The 17,469-nt window shown below is 36.6% G+C and overlaps 1 protein-coding gene across 3 annotated transcripts; it reads left to right on the top strand.

The window, feature by feature from the left end:
- Positions 1-70: 70 nt before the first annotated feature.
- On the top strand, positions 71-17,269 carry ccdc24 (coiled-coil domain containing 24). Of its 3 annotated transcripts, none has more exons than XM_058744941.1 (9): positions 71-188; positions 706-913; positions 2,571-2,740; positions 6,196-6,348; positions 6,432-6,536; positions 11,589-11,643; positions 15,694-15,760; positions 16,298-16,409; positions 16,539-17,269. In XM_058744941.1, the coding sequence occupies exons 2-9, from the start codon at positions 731-733 to the stop codon at positions 16,966-16,968; spliced, it is 1,275 nt and encodes a 424-aa protein (XP_058600924.1). In that variant the 5' UTR covers positions 71-188; positions 706-730; the 3' UTR covers positions 16,969-17,269. The 3 variants fall into 3 exon arrangements, with proteins under 3 accessions (XP_058600924.1, XP_058600932.1, XP_058600919.1); XM_058744949.1 differs by having other exon boundaries at positions 167-188; positions 710-913; XM_058744936.1 differs by lacking the exon at positions 71-188 and adding an exon at positions 199-249.
- Positions 17,270-17,469: the final 200 nt, after the last annotated feature.

Below are 17,469 nucleotides of genomic sequence, written 5' to 3'. Positions count from 1 at the left end.
ATTTTAATAGAATTCAATCACTGGAGAAAAAAAAAAAAAAGTGATGTGCATTTGTAATGTAGTAGAGTGGGTCTGAATGGGTTAATAAAGATCACAATCACGGGTCCTGCAGCCAATCATTTGAGTGCGCGAGCTCGTCTCCATAGGAACAGGAATGTTTACGCTGATACAGGAAGCTGATTGTTCTGGTGAGTATCCGCCTGTTGTTAATGTGGTAGTTATAAAACTACTGTATATGCTTGCACAAATGTATGCCATCTTAAATCTTACTCAAATCAGTTAAACTGATTAGTTAAATATTAGTTAAACGTTTTATTGCAAAAGTTCATTAATCAGGTCATAATTGTTTACGAATTAACATATGTTTATTTATCATGCTCTTTCCCTTCGTACAGTGTATCAGAGCATTTGAATACTGTATGAGTTTTTAACGTATTTAGGACTATATTTATATATGTACTTGGTTACACTTTATTTTAAGGTGTCCTTGTTACAGTGCAATTGTACTTTTAAGTACCTGTGTAACATGAATTAACTACATGTAGGCTACTTACTATATGTTTACGGTTAGGATTAGGGCTTGGCTTAGGTTTACTTGCATGTAATTATGCATCATTTATTGTTTTTAGAATAACTTAGTAAGTACATGTAACATGCGTAACAACAACACATTAAGATAAATTGTTACCATGTATTTATTTCCAGCTAGGTTCCCTCCAGTATACACCGAATGCACGCCAGTGATGAGCTTTTGGGGCTCAGCTCTGGAAATAGCGGCCTCATGGACAATTTCCAACGCCAACCATCTGTGTGGAATTTAGTGAAGGAAAATGTTCCCTGCTCTGAGCTTCCTGAGGTCCGAGCTGTTCTGGGAGAAACACTGATTGATACGTACGCAGAGTTATATTCAGAGGTAAATAAGTCATGCTTATGCATCAGACTGTCTGGCAAGACAAAACAAGTACTTGCTGAAAGTACGTATGGTCGGCATATAATTTAAAAAATAACTGCAAGATCCAGACTACATAATTCATGTCACCTCCGTTTGATGTTTAATACAGTCCCTATATTTTCCTTTTGAAAGGCAAGCGGAAACATCCCTCGAGGTGGTGACTGCATATTTTTATTTATTTATGTATTTAAGTTAGATTAGGATTTGGTAACATCATAAAAAATACTTTTTTAATCTTTTAAACATTTGTGCAAAAAAGCTATACTTTTTTGAAAGACCTCAGAGAGCTTTGCTTAAAGTTTAGATAATGTTAGGCTTATACAATTTTGTGCTCTGCATTCATGCATTTGTGTTTTATAATTTTATGCACTGAATTAGAAAAAGTCTCCATGAGCAAGTAAGCTAGTATGCATTGATGCGTAACTCTAAACCGGTTTTGAATTACAGCTCCCAAGAGTGCATTATCTCGCAGATCCTAAGTGCATGGAATGCAAACCTTACTTGTTTCAGATCAGACTCTTTCGAAGATAAATGGTCTTTTACAAACTGCATATAGGCTCTCACTATATACAGACAGAGATGTGCATATGGAAATAGTGGGTGGAAACGTGTCTATGGAAGACGTATGTGATTCCTCCTTGCTCTAAACACTAAATAGGATTTATGACCTTCTGTTTAAAACCCCCTCTGGACACACAAGATAAGGACTTCTGAGTGTGTGTTGAAGCTAAAAAATCAACACAAACAATAATAGTGATCAGGTTAATGAATTGTCTGAGCAAATGCAACCAATGGCTTCGTACCTTGTCAGTAAGTCTGGCGGTAAACAGTGTTTACATTTTTTCTCAGTGCAACTTTTTTTGAATTCCAGTAATGTTTATAACTAATATGACGCAAACAAAGAACAAAACTAAGAATCTTGTTTCTCTGTCAGTTTCCCTTCCTCCCTCTCTCTTTTGCCTCGGGGCTTATCCCTGAGGACATTTAAAAATGTTAAAACATTTTTAAAAAATGTTCTTTTGTATCAAAGTTTGCATTAGCTCACCTACATTTTTAAGCCTGCATCCTCACAGAAATGTTACTCTGGTGGCTCTGCACATCAAACCTGGTTCTGCAGAAGCTGCAGTGGAAATAAGAAGCTGGCCTGTGTTCAGCAGAGTTACTTAGGCTTGAAGTTGGTTTCATACAGGCACAGCAGGATCAAAATTCTCAGGGAGCTGGTTTTACTCTGCCTTGCGTTGCCTTCGACAAGCTTTGAAGTGTATTTTCAGCGTCCGAGGGAAACTTGAAAGTCCCAAGACAGGTGTGGAGATTGGTAATAGAGTGCAGACAATGTTTGCCGGTGCCGTGACAGGTTTTCATTTCCCTCTCTGGCTTTTCACCTCGCGTGGGGAGTTTGTTAGAATACCGTGAATTTACCCTCAAATTTCCAGTTTCTTACGCACATTTCTCTTCAACTCAGCAGAGATTAGAGACGCTTGCGATGGGATGTTAACCAACTGGCTGCATTTCTCTAGTTGTAGAGCAGCTTGTAACAGGGATTTGGAAAGTGCGTTTTATACAAAGCTGAGCCAAACAGCGTTCTACTGTAACACTTTACTCTGCTGACCTGTTCTAGGTGGAGTTGTGGGAGAAGATTTGGCAGGAGCTCCGTTGCTCAGAGAAGGGCAACAGGCCAGAAGCCCCCATATTCCCTCTGGCTGACCCCCCGGCTGTTAAAGAGCTGCTAAAAGCAGAGATTCAGTTGTTGCTGCTCACACTGAGAGAGAAAGCAGCCAGACAGGGCAGGTGAGGAAGATATAGCATTAGAACATTACTGTTGATACTCTACTGTTACACCGACAGACATCAAGAATATCTATTAAAGCTAACAAAATTAACATTAACTATCATAACTCTGTGAGACTTTGGGTGGATATTTTTATATATAATCTTTATATTCATTAAAGATTATTTGACTGTGTAGATTAATTATTAGGTTTTTTTGAGCATTTGATGATGGTTAATCTAAAAAAAATCAGAGAATAATAATATCCAATATCAACAGATACCGTTCAATTTAAAAATCAATCAAAAACCTATATTGGACCAAAATATCATGCATCCCTACAATGCAGTAATGGTTTGATGTAACAATATTACTTATAATATTAACTATAACTTGTAGTCATTTTTACAATGAACATTTCCAAATGAGATATTCCATTTGAAAATCTACAACTGTTAAGTCTCTTTTACGGATCCCATATATATTATATATGGTTATAATTGCTTTCCCTCACTTGACGAATGAATTTTCTGACCTTAATGAAGACCCGAAGTATTCTTTTCAGCAGACTGGGAGTGAGATCGTAGGTCATGGCTTTGCTTTTGTAAAGTAGCATTGCTTTAAAGAATGCTTGCTGATAAATCATTGGCTTTTAAATCTAAAGAGCAGACATAGGAACACATCACAAAAGGACTGTTTTAGTAAAATGAAGTGAATCAGTTACGTCAGCAGTAAAGAATATGCTTGGTTTGTTTGACAGGTCATGTTCTGTTTGCCTTTAAATTTGTAGCAATTTATGATTACATTTCAATTGCCCAGTGTCTTGTCTTTCTAAGGGTTCTTTGTTACAACACAGGCTTTTTGTAGCTTGTCTAATATAACAATGCACTGGGAAGAAGATATTTACAGGTACCAGTCAGGCAGGAGAGGCGATCTTCTCTCAGCAACCAGCTAGACAGTGAAAAGAATGTCTACACAAAGTCTTCTTTTGAAAGGTTTTTAATGTATCACTGTATCACAAAGAACACATATTTAGCGAGGATTTCACGGGTTAACAATTTACATTATTCTTTTCAGAGGCTGTAGAACACTTTTTGGGCTGATTTAGAAGATAAAAAGCTCTCTTTTCAGCCATGGCTTATCAGGAGCAGGTGTTTGGCAAGTACACTCCAACAGAAAAAAACACTTTAATTCGTTCTCAAATTGCTGAAATAAATTGGCTTCATCACCCAGAAACAAATGTTGCATATGAGCGTTGGGGTGTAAACTTGTTTGGTTTCAATTTCAGCTTTTGTTTGTGTTACCAAATTTCTTGGGTGACGACATTTAGCTGTTGATCTGCTTTGAGGACAAATCTGGATTACTTCTCTTTCATATTGCTCCAGGTTTGGAGCTTTCCCGCCACCTGATGCTGGCCAAAGCAGGAAACCGTTGACTCAATGCTGTTTTTAACGGGCAAGAAAGCTTTTGAAAGGAATTGATTTAATGGATCTAGTTAGCGCCACTTTTTTCCCCTCTCGGCCGATGGCCTCCCCTCCCTCCTGTGTGGTCTAAGTCCTTGTCAGCGTGATTTGTTGTGGCTGTATGGAGTCAAGCTGCACCTGTTTCTTTATGCTAGGTCTCCTCCGTTCAATGGGCACTGAAAGAGAACCTTAGTTCATGTGTGAACTGCGAGCGGCTGAGACTTTAAATACCGATCAAAGGAAGGTTCTTAAATCTCTGGAGAGTAATACCACAACAATCAGTGCAGGAAGGCTGGAAAGAGATTGTTGTGTGAAAGTTGTGTGCACTGCGTATTTCACATGTAGGTAATTTATCAGTGCAGATGGAGGGGCGGTTTTGAAAGGGCCTCTTTTTTTACACCGATACACAGGGATTTTTCTTTTTTCCACATTTTGATGTGGCGGCTCCTCTGTGCCATCTTTGTTGGCAGGAGTGGGTCTCCTCCCTCCTCTGTGAACACCGCTAAGCTGCTTACTGATCTGGGCCCACAATGTAGCCTCTGTTCCTGTCAGTACATCCTCTATATGCACCGAGCAGAGATGGGCGTCAGACCTCTGCTTGTATCGCACGCATTCAGTCAGAGATGCTTGTTAACGTCTTCTGGATCTTTTCATCAGGCTACAAAAGTCCCACAAAGATGTAAACTGTATCCTGTCAGTGCTAAAGAAGAAAGCGGGGAAGATGTGAGCAGGGGTGGGCTGAAAGTGATATACCAGCTTTACGGCCTGAATAATGACTGCGAGTGAGAAAGGACCATCTGCTTGCCTCATCTTTGTTGTATTTCTGGCTATTCAGATGTTTTCCTGTAGTATAGCTCTTCTGCCTTATATGTTTGTATTAATTTAAAAGGAAGTAGTTAAAAAGTTCTTGTTGTTTATAAAGGATTGAATGGAAATGGTTAATGATGGATAAACTGAAGCTGTCAGTCTGCAATTGTTAACACATTTAAGCTTCAATTAAGATGTATTATTTAATGCATTTCCAAATGCAAACCTTTGTGTTTAGTTTACAGTAACATTTCAAAGTGGACTGTAACATCAAGTCCAAGCTTGATTTATGGGTAAAAAACTTGGCTGAGGATAAAAGGCCTTTGCTCCCTTGTTGTGTGTTCATCCTCTCTCATGCACTCAGTAAGGCTGTTTTAATATTGCTGCTATTTTATTTCTCACTGAAATATCAACATACTGTTCTTACTATTTGAGATAATAAAAATGATTTGTGATAGGCAATTAGATAGATATTATAGAAATAGAAATTTATTTACATCTATCATTTTTTTCCTTTACCCAAAACTGTTTTCTTACAATAGAGTACTTTGACTTGTTTTATTTATTGTAGTGTAGTATTTTTAAAGGCCAGAGACCAAAGTGTATTATGCAAGTATGAATTGCTTGACTTTCTCAACAGTACAACAGTCTGCTGTATTATTAGTGCTGTGTTTTGAAGGGACGTATGGGGTCTTGAATAAATAATGTTGTATGTTCCAAGAAATTCTGAAGTCTTTTAAGTAAGTAAAACCTGCTTGCAAGGTCAGTGTTTCCCAAATGTATGTGTTGAAGGCACATATAACTACAGGCACCCCTATAGCTCCATCAGTAAGGCTTGACACTAAACCAGAAATGTGTTCCTCTTAATTGATATTATTTTGGATATAATTTAGCATCTTTGTTCATTTTTAGTGCACTCTTAAACGAGAAAAAAAATCAATACAGTGAAGAAGGAGACTCTCCAAATAGCTTCTCTACTTAATGAGACACCTGAGCTATTTTGCCTTTCACAAGTCTCTTGAAAAAGACCTAACAGTGCATTTATTTATAAATTAAATCCAATTAAGTCAAAGTTTCTTTTCTAGAATTTTAACAAGGCAAGTCACTGTTTGGGAGTCACTGTGGTTAGATGATGACAGTGAAACTGTGCTGGCACTGTCCACTTTCACCATTCTGCCATTCTCACTGCCAGTAATGTGTCTCAGGGATGAAGAGGAGGTCATAGCCCAGTACAGTCCTAGTGTGGTGAGTTACGCACTGGGCAGCAGTAGCACACAGAGACAAGGGAGTCCAGGCAGCTGGTGTGAAACAAAATCACCTTCCAGGCCCCCGTCAAGTCTGAGCGAGACTAGAAACAGGTTGGTGTTTCAGAAATATATATCTGTGAGTGTACTTCTTCATGAATAATACTGATATTATTGATGAAAACTCTTTTTTTCAGGTCAGTCTCCAGCCTCTCGTCTCACTCCAGCTGTGAAGAAGAAATCAAGGCCTTGAGACACAAGTTAAACATCACCCATATAGATGAGGTTGTGACCCATCTCAGGTGAGGGCATGTGGTCTCTTTAGTCAGTAACTGAACATTTTTGGCACCCTTGAGGGAACTGTGGGAAGGGTCTCTTTACATGAAAGTGAGGGACTGAATCACTTTATGAGGTAGTCGCTTTAAGGAAGTAATTTTGCTGTCTTGTTGTCCCAGGTGGTGCATTCTCATGGTTTATTTTAAAAACGTACTTTATCTTACCTGGGATTTTAAAATGATCAGTTACTCAGACTTTATCAGCGGGAAATATTCTTTACATATTTGCATTTATATCTTTATGTTTATCAAGTGTCACACACAAAAACCTCTAAGATAAATATAAAAAAATCACACTTTTGAAATAAATTTTAAAGACTGCCGTTCAAAAGTTTAGGGTCAGCAAGTCTGAAGAAGTCTGCATTTCTTTGGTCAAAAATATAGTAAAAAGAGTAATATTGTGAAATATTATTACAATTTACAACTCTTTTTTATTTAATATAATTTATTCCTGTCATAATAAAGCTGATTTCACATGTTTCATTCAGTGTCACATGATCCTTCAGAAATCATGATCATATGCCGATTTAGAGCTCAAGATACATTTATTATTATTTTCAATGTTCAAAACAGTTGTACTTAATATTTTTAAGGAAACTGCAATATCTTTTTTTCCAGATTCTTTGATAAATAGAAAGTTCAAAAGCATTTATTTGAAATCTTTTGCAACATTATGAATGTCTTTACTGTCACTCTAATCCATACTTGCAAAAGAAAAAATTAATTTCGGCTACACTTACCACTTTAGATTTACATTCTATAACTATAAGCAACTTTGCAACTCTCATTAATTTGCTACTACAGGTCAAATAACTCTCATTAGAGTATTAGTAGACTTAGTCTTAGACTTAGAATAAGTTTATGTACTTGCGAAGTTACTTATAGTCAGTAGAATGTCTGTTGAGGGATCGTCAAAATAAAGTGTTTGCAAATATTGAGCAGACAATAATTTATCTAAGACTTGAATGACAGGTAGTTGCAAAGTTACTTATAGTTAATAAAAAAAGCAACTTTGCAACTACATGTCAACTACCATTTCTTTTTTAAATTACACTGACCTCAAACTTTTGAACGAGTCAATCTGTCTGGATAGCTATATGTACTGCACCCTTCAGAGTGCTCTGCCCTTTGGAGTGAGTAGAGCACAGAAATGCTCACTTTCAAATGGAAGTCACCCAGAGTGCGAGTAAATGCTATTATAACTGAGGATTGCTTTGAGCTTATTATAAAAACTATGAACAACACAGTAAAATGTCAGAACTAATTCCATGCATACAACAAATGCAATTACTTTTTTATCAAGCAGATAATATTGGAATCATTTGTTTACACCCGAGGCCATGTACATAATGTAATGACTTTTAGCCAGCAAGATTGTCCGTTTGCAGTTTGATCCTGTTGTGCAGTGAAGTTAATATTGTGGAACACACATTCCTGCAGGGCAGAATTCTCCCTTCTTTGCTCAACATGTGCTCATGCTGACTGTGGATGCAGACCAGACACGCTCCTTCTTGTGCAAACATGCTGTTGTGAGAATAGAGTGTTGGACTGCCTCACCGTCCTTGCTTTTCGCCTCTTTCCAAGTCTGCTCATGCTCACACACACCTTCATCTGGGATTATATTACCTACTGCTGGTTCGAAATCGCCGTCTACATTTTGAATTTGAGTTGTTTGTAAGCGCATACATATGCTACCAGTCAAATGTTTGGACACACTTGACTGAACTAGTTTCTCTTGATCTTAAAAAGCTTTTCATCTGAAGTCCTAAGCTTAAATGTTTGAATTTAAATTGGCTACAAAATTAGTTCATTTGAAATTAATAAAATAGTTAGTTAATTAGTTCACATGATTATTATCTTTTTATCATAAAGTTATTTTATGAAGTTATAATGTATTTATTATTATTAATGTATTATTAATTAGTATTTAGTGTATATATATATATATATATATATATATATATATATATATATATATATTAATTTTATTTATATAAACTAAAGGTTTGAATTAATTTATTTTTGTTTAATATATATATATATATAATGTGTGTGTGTGTGTGTGTGTGTGTGTGTGTGTGTGTGTATTAGTGCTGTCAAGCGATTAGTCCAAATGATCCAAAATGATCCAAAATAAAAAAAATTGTTTACATAATATATGTACAGTGAGGAAAATAAGTATTTGAACACCCTGCTATTTTGCAAGTTCTCCCACTTAGAAATCATGGAGGGGTCTGAAATTGTCATCGTGGGTGCATGTCCACTGTGAGAGACATAATCTAAAAAAAATCCAGAAATCACAATGTATGATTTTTAACTATTTATTTGTATGATACAGCTGCAAATAAGTATTTGAACACCTGTCTATCAGCTAGAATTCTGACCCTCAAAGACCTGTTAGTCTGCCTTTAAAATGTCCACCTCCACTCCATTTATTATCCTAAATTAGATGCACCTGTTTGAGGTTGTTAGCTGCATAAAGACACCTGTCCACCCCATACAATCAGTAAGAATCCAACTACTAACATGGCCAAGACCAAAGAGCTGTCCAAAGACGCTAGAGACAAAATTGTACACCTCCACAAGGCTGGAAAGGGCTACGGGAAATTGCCAAGCAGCTTGGTGAAAAAGGTCCACTGTTGGAGCAATCATTAGAAAATGGAAGAAGCTAAACATGACTGTCAATCTCCCTCGGACTGGGGCTCCATGCAAGATCTCGCCTCGTGGGGTCTCAATGATCCTAAGAAAGGTGAGAAATCAGCCCAGAACTACACGGGAGGAGCTGGTCAATGACCTGAAAAGAGCTGGGACCACCGTTTCCAAGGTTACTGTTGGTAATACACTAAGGCGTCATGGTTTGAAATCATGCATGGCACGGAAGGTTCCCCTGCTTAAACCAGCACATGTCCAGGCCCGACTTAAGTTTGCCAATGACCATTTGGATGATCCAGAGGAGTCATGGGAGAAAGTCATGTGGTCAGATGAGACCAAAATAGAACTTTTGGTCATAATTCCACTAAACGTGTTTGGAGGAAGAAGAATGATGAGTACCATCCAAGAACACCATCCCTACTGTGAAGCATGGGGTGGTAGCATCATCTTTGGGGTGTTTTTCTGCACATGGGACAGGGCGACTGCACTGTATTAAGGAGAGGATGACCGGGGCCATGTATTGCGAGATTTTGGGGAACAACCTCCTTCCTTCAGTTAGAGCATTGAAGATGGGTCGAGGCTGGGTCTTCCAACATGACAATGACCGAAGCACACAGCCAGGATAACCAAGGAGTGGCTCTGTAAGAAGCATATCAAGGTTCTGGTGTGGCCGAGCCAGTCTCCAGACCTAAACCCAATAGAGAATCTTTGGAGGAGCTCAAACTCCGTGTTTCTCAGCGACAGGCCAGAAACCTGACTGATCTAGAGAAGATCTGTGTGGAGGTGGGCCAAAATCCCTCCTGCAGTGTGTGCAAACCTGGTGAAAAACTACAGGAAACGTTTGACCTCTGTAATTGCAAACAAAGGCTACTGTACCAAATATTAACATTGATTTTCTCAGGTGTTCAAATACTTATTTGCAGCTGTATCATACAAATAAATAGTTAAAAATCATACATTGTGATTTCTGGATTTTTTTTTAGATTATGTCTCTCACAGTGGACATGCACCTACGATGACAATTTCAGACCCCTCCATGATTTCTAAGTGGGAGAACTTGCAAAATAGCAGGGTGTTCAAATACTTATTTTCCTCACTGTATGTGTACTGTCTTTGTTTATTATGTATATATAAATACACACATTCTGTATATAGTTTGAAAATATTTACATGTATATACATTTATATATTTATATTATTATATATAAATATATTTAATATATAAACATAACATATTTTTCTTAAATATATACATGCATGTGTTTGTATTTATATACACATAATAAATATACACAGTACACTCATATATTATGTAAACAAAAACTTTTATTTTGGATGCGATAATCGTTTGACAGCACTAATATATATATATATATATATATATATATATATATATATATATACATTTTATTTATATAAACTAAAGGTTTGAATTTATTTATTTTTATTTAATAACATTTATTACATTTTATAATAAATTTATAAAGTTTTATTAAATAAGTATTTAACAATATTTTTGTTAATATTTTAATGTTTTTATTTATTTATTTATTTATTTATTTTGGTTAAATACCATGTGCTTTTAATTACTAATATGACCATTTCGTAATGCCTCAGTACATCTTACAAGTGAAGAGACCCTCTTGAAGTTCCTCTCTCACTCTGTCCTTAAGCCTGTCTCTTTCAGTCCAACTTTCCAGAGCTCTACCCTTTTACCCTTCAGACCCCTTACTCAACTCTTTACCACTCTCTCTTCCCTACCTCCCATCCTCTCCTTCTCCACCCAGCCAAGAGGAATGCAAACAGTAAGTCCTGCTCAGCGGGGCAGCGGGTATTGAGATAGAGGGAGGGGAACTGAAGCGAGCAGCCCGATCTATCCCTCCATCAGAACAAAAGACCTCATTGTGAGCAAATGAATACCAGACCCCGACATATGTAAGATTCCTTGGCCTTAAAAGAAAATTGAAGGGAGTTTAAGTGACTACAAAGGTTATGTAACAGAGAAGTAGGCCAGTTTTCGGTCCCCACTTATCTGGAAAAGAGTTCACGGTGCAGTGTTCAGTTCAGATAAAAACTCTTTTTACTTATTTAACTTGTTAAAGGGTAATTGAAGATGTTGTGTTTTTTATGAAGTACTTAAATGAGAAGCAGTCCCCTATTTCTTGGCAGTCCATAATGGAGTAGAATGTAGATAGTTAATTATGGTTGCCATTATGAACATAATTATTTGAATTTTATTTTTAGTACCACTTAAAATGATGACTTTTTTGTTTGTTTATATTTTTCCCAATCCACTTAAAGTCTGTCAATTTAGACTACATATTTAGACTTGATCCTTTATAATAGAAGGTCTTGTTTGATTGACAGGTCAGTCATAAGTGAAGAATCTGAAGCACTGAAAAGAGGTGTGCAGGTCCTGCAGGTAAGGACTCATTTTGCCAATAAATACTTCCTGTGGGTGGTTTTGATTGCATTTAATAACATGTTTTGAATCTGCATTGAGAGGGTGGGAAAAAAAAAAAAATTCTTCTGAGCACTTTGTGGTTTCTGCATAGAAAAAAACATATGGCTTTTAGATTGGTGAATGATCAGATCTCCTTTCTGAGTTGCACCATTTTTTATTTGTATTTTTTTATTGTGAAAGAAGTATTGCAAGACATAAAAGGAAGTTTCATCCTCATAAGACTAGTGCAGATCATAGATCATTAATATGGTAGTTTTCCAAACCCAGCTCCGACTGCTGTAACACTGCGGAACTGCTTTTACTGATTAAACAAACTGCTTATTGTTTTCAATGATCTTAGTTTGGTGCAAATGAAAAATGCAGAGCAAATTTGTACAGTGACTCTCCTTAAGTTTCTGCCTTTGGGAATGAGAGAGCTGCCCTTAAATTTGCTTATAATTTAATTAAGAAAAAAAAATTTTAACACTTTACATTACAGTGTCCAAGTTAGTGTAATTACCTACTATAGTAACCTCAATAGTACTTTTATTTGCTGAGGAAAGTGAATGCAAAAATCACTGTAGTATTATTTATATACTATTAATAATATTTTGAATTTATTTTATCAAATTTAGTTTAAGATATAGTATTCTTATTATTTACTTTTGTTTTAGTTTTTTTTTTTTATTTAGCTTAAACTTATTTTAATTTCAGTTTTGGTTTCAGTAATTTTAGTACTTCATTTTAAATATTTTATTTCAGTTAGTTGCCAAGGCAACATTTTGCATTTTTGTACGTTTAAGCTTTTTCATCTAATATTTAGTTTGATTTCAAAATATTTGAAATGATTTTTAATAGTTTTAGTTTTTAAAGCACTCCCCCAGGTCTCAATGACTGGCTTCCAGATGTGACTTAGTTCTATCCTTCAGTGTATGTCTGTTTTGTTTGAATTTTTTTTAATAATATTAGAGAATTTATTCGTTTCCCTCAGCCTAAGTGTGGAAAAATAATAATCAATTCTATCCTTAGCAATAACTATGAAAATATCTACTAATAACAATGTGTAATTATGTACAGAACCACTAAGTACTTACTTCTATAATTGCACAGTATGAACACTAATGTAAAATGTGAAATAAAGAACAGTTGTTCCTTTTGATGTGTTACACACGCAGCTGGCAAATGGATAATCACGCATCAGCTACCATCATACGAGCAGCATATGTTTTTCATAATGGATCACGAAGCATTTCTACTATGTCTGAAAACTCATATGTTAAACTAGCTCCTAAAGATCTAGAGCTGATCGGTGCAGGAAGCTTTCCATCTATGCAGCTAAACACTGATCTCCTCTCAATCAGCCAGAGGAGCTTCAGGTTTCTACTGAACCTCATGTCATCCAAACTTCTCTTTGGTAAAAGTACAGAGCTCAGCCACAGATGCCAAGAAAATGAGAGCACCATTTGTTTTTGTTTAACACACACATGCACACTATTTGAAGCATTCTATCCGGACGACTGGACACATACGGTTGACATGCTGTACAAATCCAGTCCACCACCCACTGTGAAATCTCATCCTGCTACACTTTAAGCATCGCATATGTTCTGATTGGCTGTGATTACGTCATGCCACACAGCAATTCACATTTGGGGTGGACAGACAAATTACTTCTTGCTAGAAACTTGTCTCATCAAACTGCGCTGCTCTCGAAGGTCACCTAAATCGACAGGCACATTATTGACAGTGCCAAACCAGGGCATAGTGTTCCCTCTGGACTGGAATGTGTACTGTCACGTACCATTACATTTGATGCTGAAGAAATGAAACAGTTCCTCTGGCGTGCATAGTCTTTGGGGAGAAGTCAATTGAATCTGAACACTGTTAATCACAATATTAGTGTCAGCCAAGAATTTAATTTAGACCATTTGTTCTCAACCAGGGGCCTGGGGCCCACTGGGGGTCTCAGTAGAAAGGGGGCCACGAGATGGCTTTAAACTGTTTAAAATAATAAAACAGCTTTAAAATAAGCCAAAAATCAAGACGTAAACTAAGATCATATTTCTAATTCATAATTTCTTCCTGCAACAAGAACTGCTAGAACAGGGTTTCCATATTCTTGGAAAACTTGGATAAATGTGGGAATTTTGAAAGTGTGATAGACCTGGAAAAGTCATGGAAATTTGTTTATTTGTGTATCAGTTTATTTGTGGCTATTTTTCATCTGTCATCTGTTTTTCACCTTTAGACCTTGTTTTTTTATTTTTTTTTATGCTTTTAATTTTTTAATATTTTATTCAATTTCTGTTTTGAGTAAAATTATTAGTAAACATAATTATGCATGACTGTAAAATTAACACATCAAATCATACATTTATGAATGCATTGCTTATACTAGGCGTAACTCTGAAAAACTATGAAGTTATGAATTTAATTTGTTTTAATTTGAAATATTTACATATTTACCACAGCAGTGTTGAGATACTATTAGCTTTTGTTTATTTTTTGAAATAGATGTGGTTTTTGTATTTTCTGTTTAAAGAAAAGTTTTTATAAGTTGTAAAGGTTGTCTTTTTTGGTCATTTTTATATGTGGTTTTTATTAAATTAAAGTTGGTTTATTTAGTTTCAGTCATTTTAGTACTTCAATATCAAATGCCTTGGCAACTACCTGAAATCATTTTTATTTCAGTTAATACACTTTATTTTAAGTTCTATTAACAAACCATTAACTACGCGTCTTTTTCCCTCAATAAACCTTTTTAGTTAGCGATAATAACCCTGTCCCACAGACATCCACTCATCTGACTCTTGGCTATGCTGAGTGTGTCAGTGGGGATCCTGCCTCCCTCTGCTCTTAGATTTCAGTGACTGGCCTCATAACTGTGGCTGTGGTATTTCTTTTCCAGCTGGATTCTGGGGTTTCTCCCGCTGCCCACAGACCACAGGGCTAAAATTAATAAGTCTCCTGTACACTGGCAGTGTGGGCACTCTCCTCAGAGAGCTAAGCTCTGTTTGTTTTTGTTTAATTTAAAAGGATGAGAGTATAATGCATGTGCTGGACAGTAAGCGTGACTCTACATGATATAGCAGTGACTCAGAGCAAATAAACCGAGGTAGCAGGCAGATTGGTGTAATAATAGCACTCCTCTGCCATATAGCATGTGGGCTAATGGAGATCCATGGCTTTGCAGCGAAAGCATGTGGTTTGGAGTTTAGTTTTAAGAGCTCTGTCTCAGTGGAGCAGTGCTGTGGAATCATTTAGTGCAGTGTGAGCTCTGGATCTGCTTCAACCACACAATTATAATGAAGCTTGAAAGACAAAACCTGACTAAAGTTGTCACTTTTTCCATTCTGAATTTGAGATGCATTTATTTGATCGAAAATACAGTAAAAACAGTAATACTGTGAAATACTCCAGTCTTCAGTGTCACATGATCCTTCAGAAATCATTCTAATATTCTTATTTGGTGCTCAAGAATTGTATTATTATTATTATTATTATTATTATTATTAATAATAATGTTGAAAATAGTTGTGCTCTTTTCTGTCACTTCTGATCAATTTAATGTGTCCCTGCTGCATAAAAAGTTAATTTCTTAACAACAAAATCTTTTAACATTTAGTGTTTTGTGTATACAAAAAGAAAAAAGGTAACACTGTCTTTGTTACACATGTACTTACTATTATATTAACAATAAATTGTGCATAATTACGTGCAAGTAACTCTAAGCCAAACACTAACCTTCACCATATAGTAAGTACATGTAGTTAATAGTACTCAGTACTTAAATGTATAATTACACTGTAACAAGGACACCTTAAAATAAACTTGGCTGCTTTGCTCTCACAGGGTGGTCTGTTGACTGGTTTTAGAAGGCTTTTCGTTTTCACCAGGTCAAACCTGGCGACTAACTGAGGCTGGGAAACTTTAAACCAGCAAACTCTGCCTTAAAACTTAGTGGAGAAAATGAAAGTATCATGGTGGGAGTAGAAATCCTTTGACTTGTTTTGATGTGTTTTATCACAGGAAATCCTTGAGACTGAGAGAGCCAGTGCTCAGGCAGAACCTGTATCTCCAGAACCCAGTGTAGCAGGTATGTGGTTATTAATTTGGAGTTTTCATGCAATTCTGTCTCAGACAAAAGCCTACTGACAGACTGAACTAAAACAAGACTGCATACTCAACTATGCCCCGCAGTCTCATTTGTAGACCATCCTACTGCATCATGATGACCATTAAATCATCTCGTTATAAAGCTTTGAATGTCTTCAGATGTGAAGTGGCCTTTTGAATTGTGCATCACCACCATCTAGTGGTTCACCACTGAAGCACTTTTTCCTGTTGTTTAACTCCTTTGGCTGATGAAAAACTGTCAGCGCATGTGTGATGTGCAGTTACTGTGCAATTCTGCCGTTTCAAAGAAAAATGATTTTACAACCACTCATAAGTACAACTTGTCAGTAAGCAAGATAACAATCTTCAATCTACTCAGACCAGAATGCTTTTCAATGAAAGTAATAAAGCAGAATTAACTAATAGAATTGAATTTTTTCCCAAGGTGATTGTAAAAAGGTTTGTGGTGGAGCAGACTACCCATCACTGATTTCTTGCTTTCTCTTTTGGCTTTCAGAGCTCAAAAAGGAACGGAGACTCATTCAGAGGGATCTGAATGAACAGAGTTTAATAAGCGGCTCCCACAACACAAATAATCAGAGTACCAGAAACCCACAAATCCACACAAGGTCAGATCAGCTTTCTAGAATAATCTTTGTATCTGTCTTGAGAAAAATGCTGATCCAAGGCTCTTTTGGAATTTAAAAATGTATTTCTAGGCTATATACATATGTATTTTTTTTTTTCTTCTTTTATAGGGAGACACGCAAACCTGCTCTGAACCTGGCAAATGATTTAGAAGGACTGAAACCATTAAACTCAACAGTTTCCCATTTGAAACCATGTCCGCCCAGAGACCTAAACCACATCGGGAGTGATCCGCCGCTAATGAGCTCCTCGAGTGCTCAATCCACAATCCCTATTTCTGATTTGAAACAAGGGGACAAAGAATGCAAGTACAGAGGAAATTCACTAAGAGCTTCAGCCTTCAGACTGGTTCCAGCAGCCTCAGTCAAAGCATCCGGATCCGTCAAAGACTTCTTCCTAAAGATGGAGGTGACTAAAAGTAGTGACCTAGTCTGTCTCCAGCCCGCTCCTCCTGCAGTGCAGAGAACAGCCAGCAGGGGACAGAGGGGGAGCAGACAGCTGTGTCTTCCTCAGCCTGACCGTCTGCTCAGTTCTCTGTGAGAATCACTGTGTGTATGCTGCGTATGCTGCTCTTCACACCGTCAGACATTGTTCAGTGAACACAGGAAAAAGCCCACAGCGATAAAACACAAACCACAATCTGATCTTTAAAATAAACTTTATTTACCATTTCAAATTGAACAGTTTACAGGTGACATGACTAAGACAGTTTCAATGCTGTTTGGCCCTAAAATTGAAAAGACACACGGTTAGATACTGTACGTTTGATAAAGTACTGAGCTCATGTCATTGTGCTTATCATTCTACTTCAGTTTTATATTGCCATGAGCACAGAAGTATACACACACTATTGTACATCGCTTCTTTTAGGATGCAGGACATGGGAGAGAAAGGTTTTATTTTTTGCATTATTTTCTGTTTCTTTCAAACATATTTTTAAAGTGTCGTAACAACATGAAAATACATGATACTGTTGACATTAACCAAAAAAATTCACAATTTCAACTGAGATATGCCGATTCTTTTTATATTTTTAATTAA

The sequence above is a fragment of the Onychostoma macrolepis genome, chromosome 02 (assembly GCF_012432095.1).
Source record: "Onychostoma macrolepis isolate SWU-2019 chromosome 02, ASM1243209v1, whole genome shotgun sequence".
NCBI lineage: Eukaryota > Metazoa > Chordata > Actinopteri > Cypriniformes > Cyprinidae > Onychostoma > Onychostoma macrolepis.
This window is presented reverse-complemented; position numbering and strand designations above follow the sequence as displayed.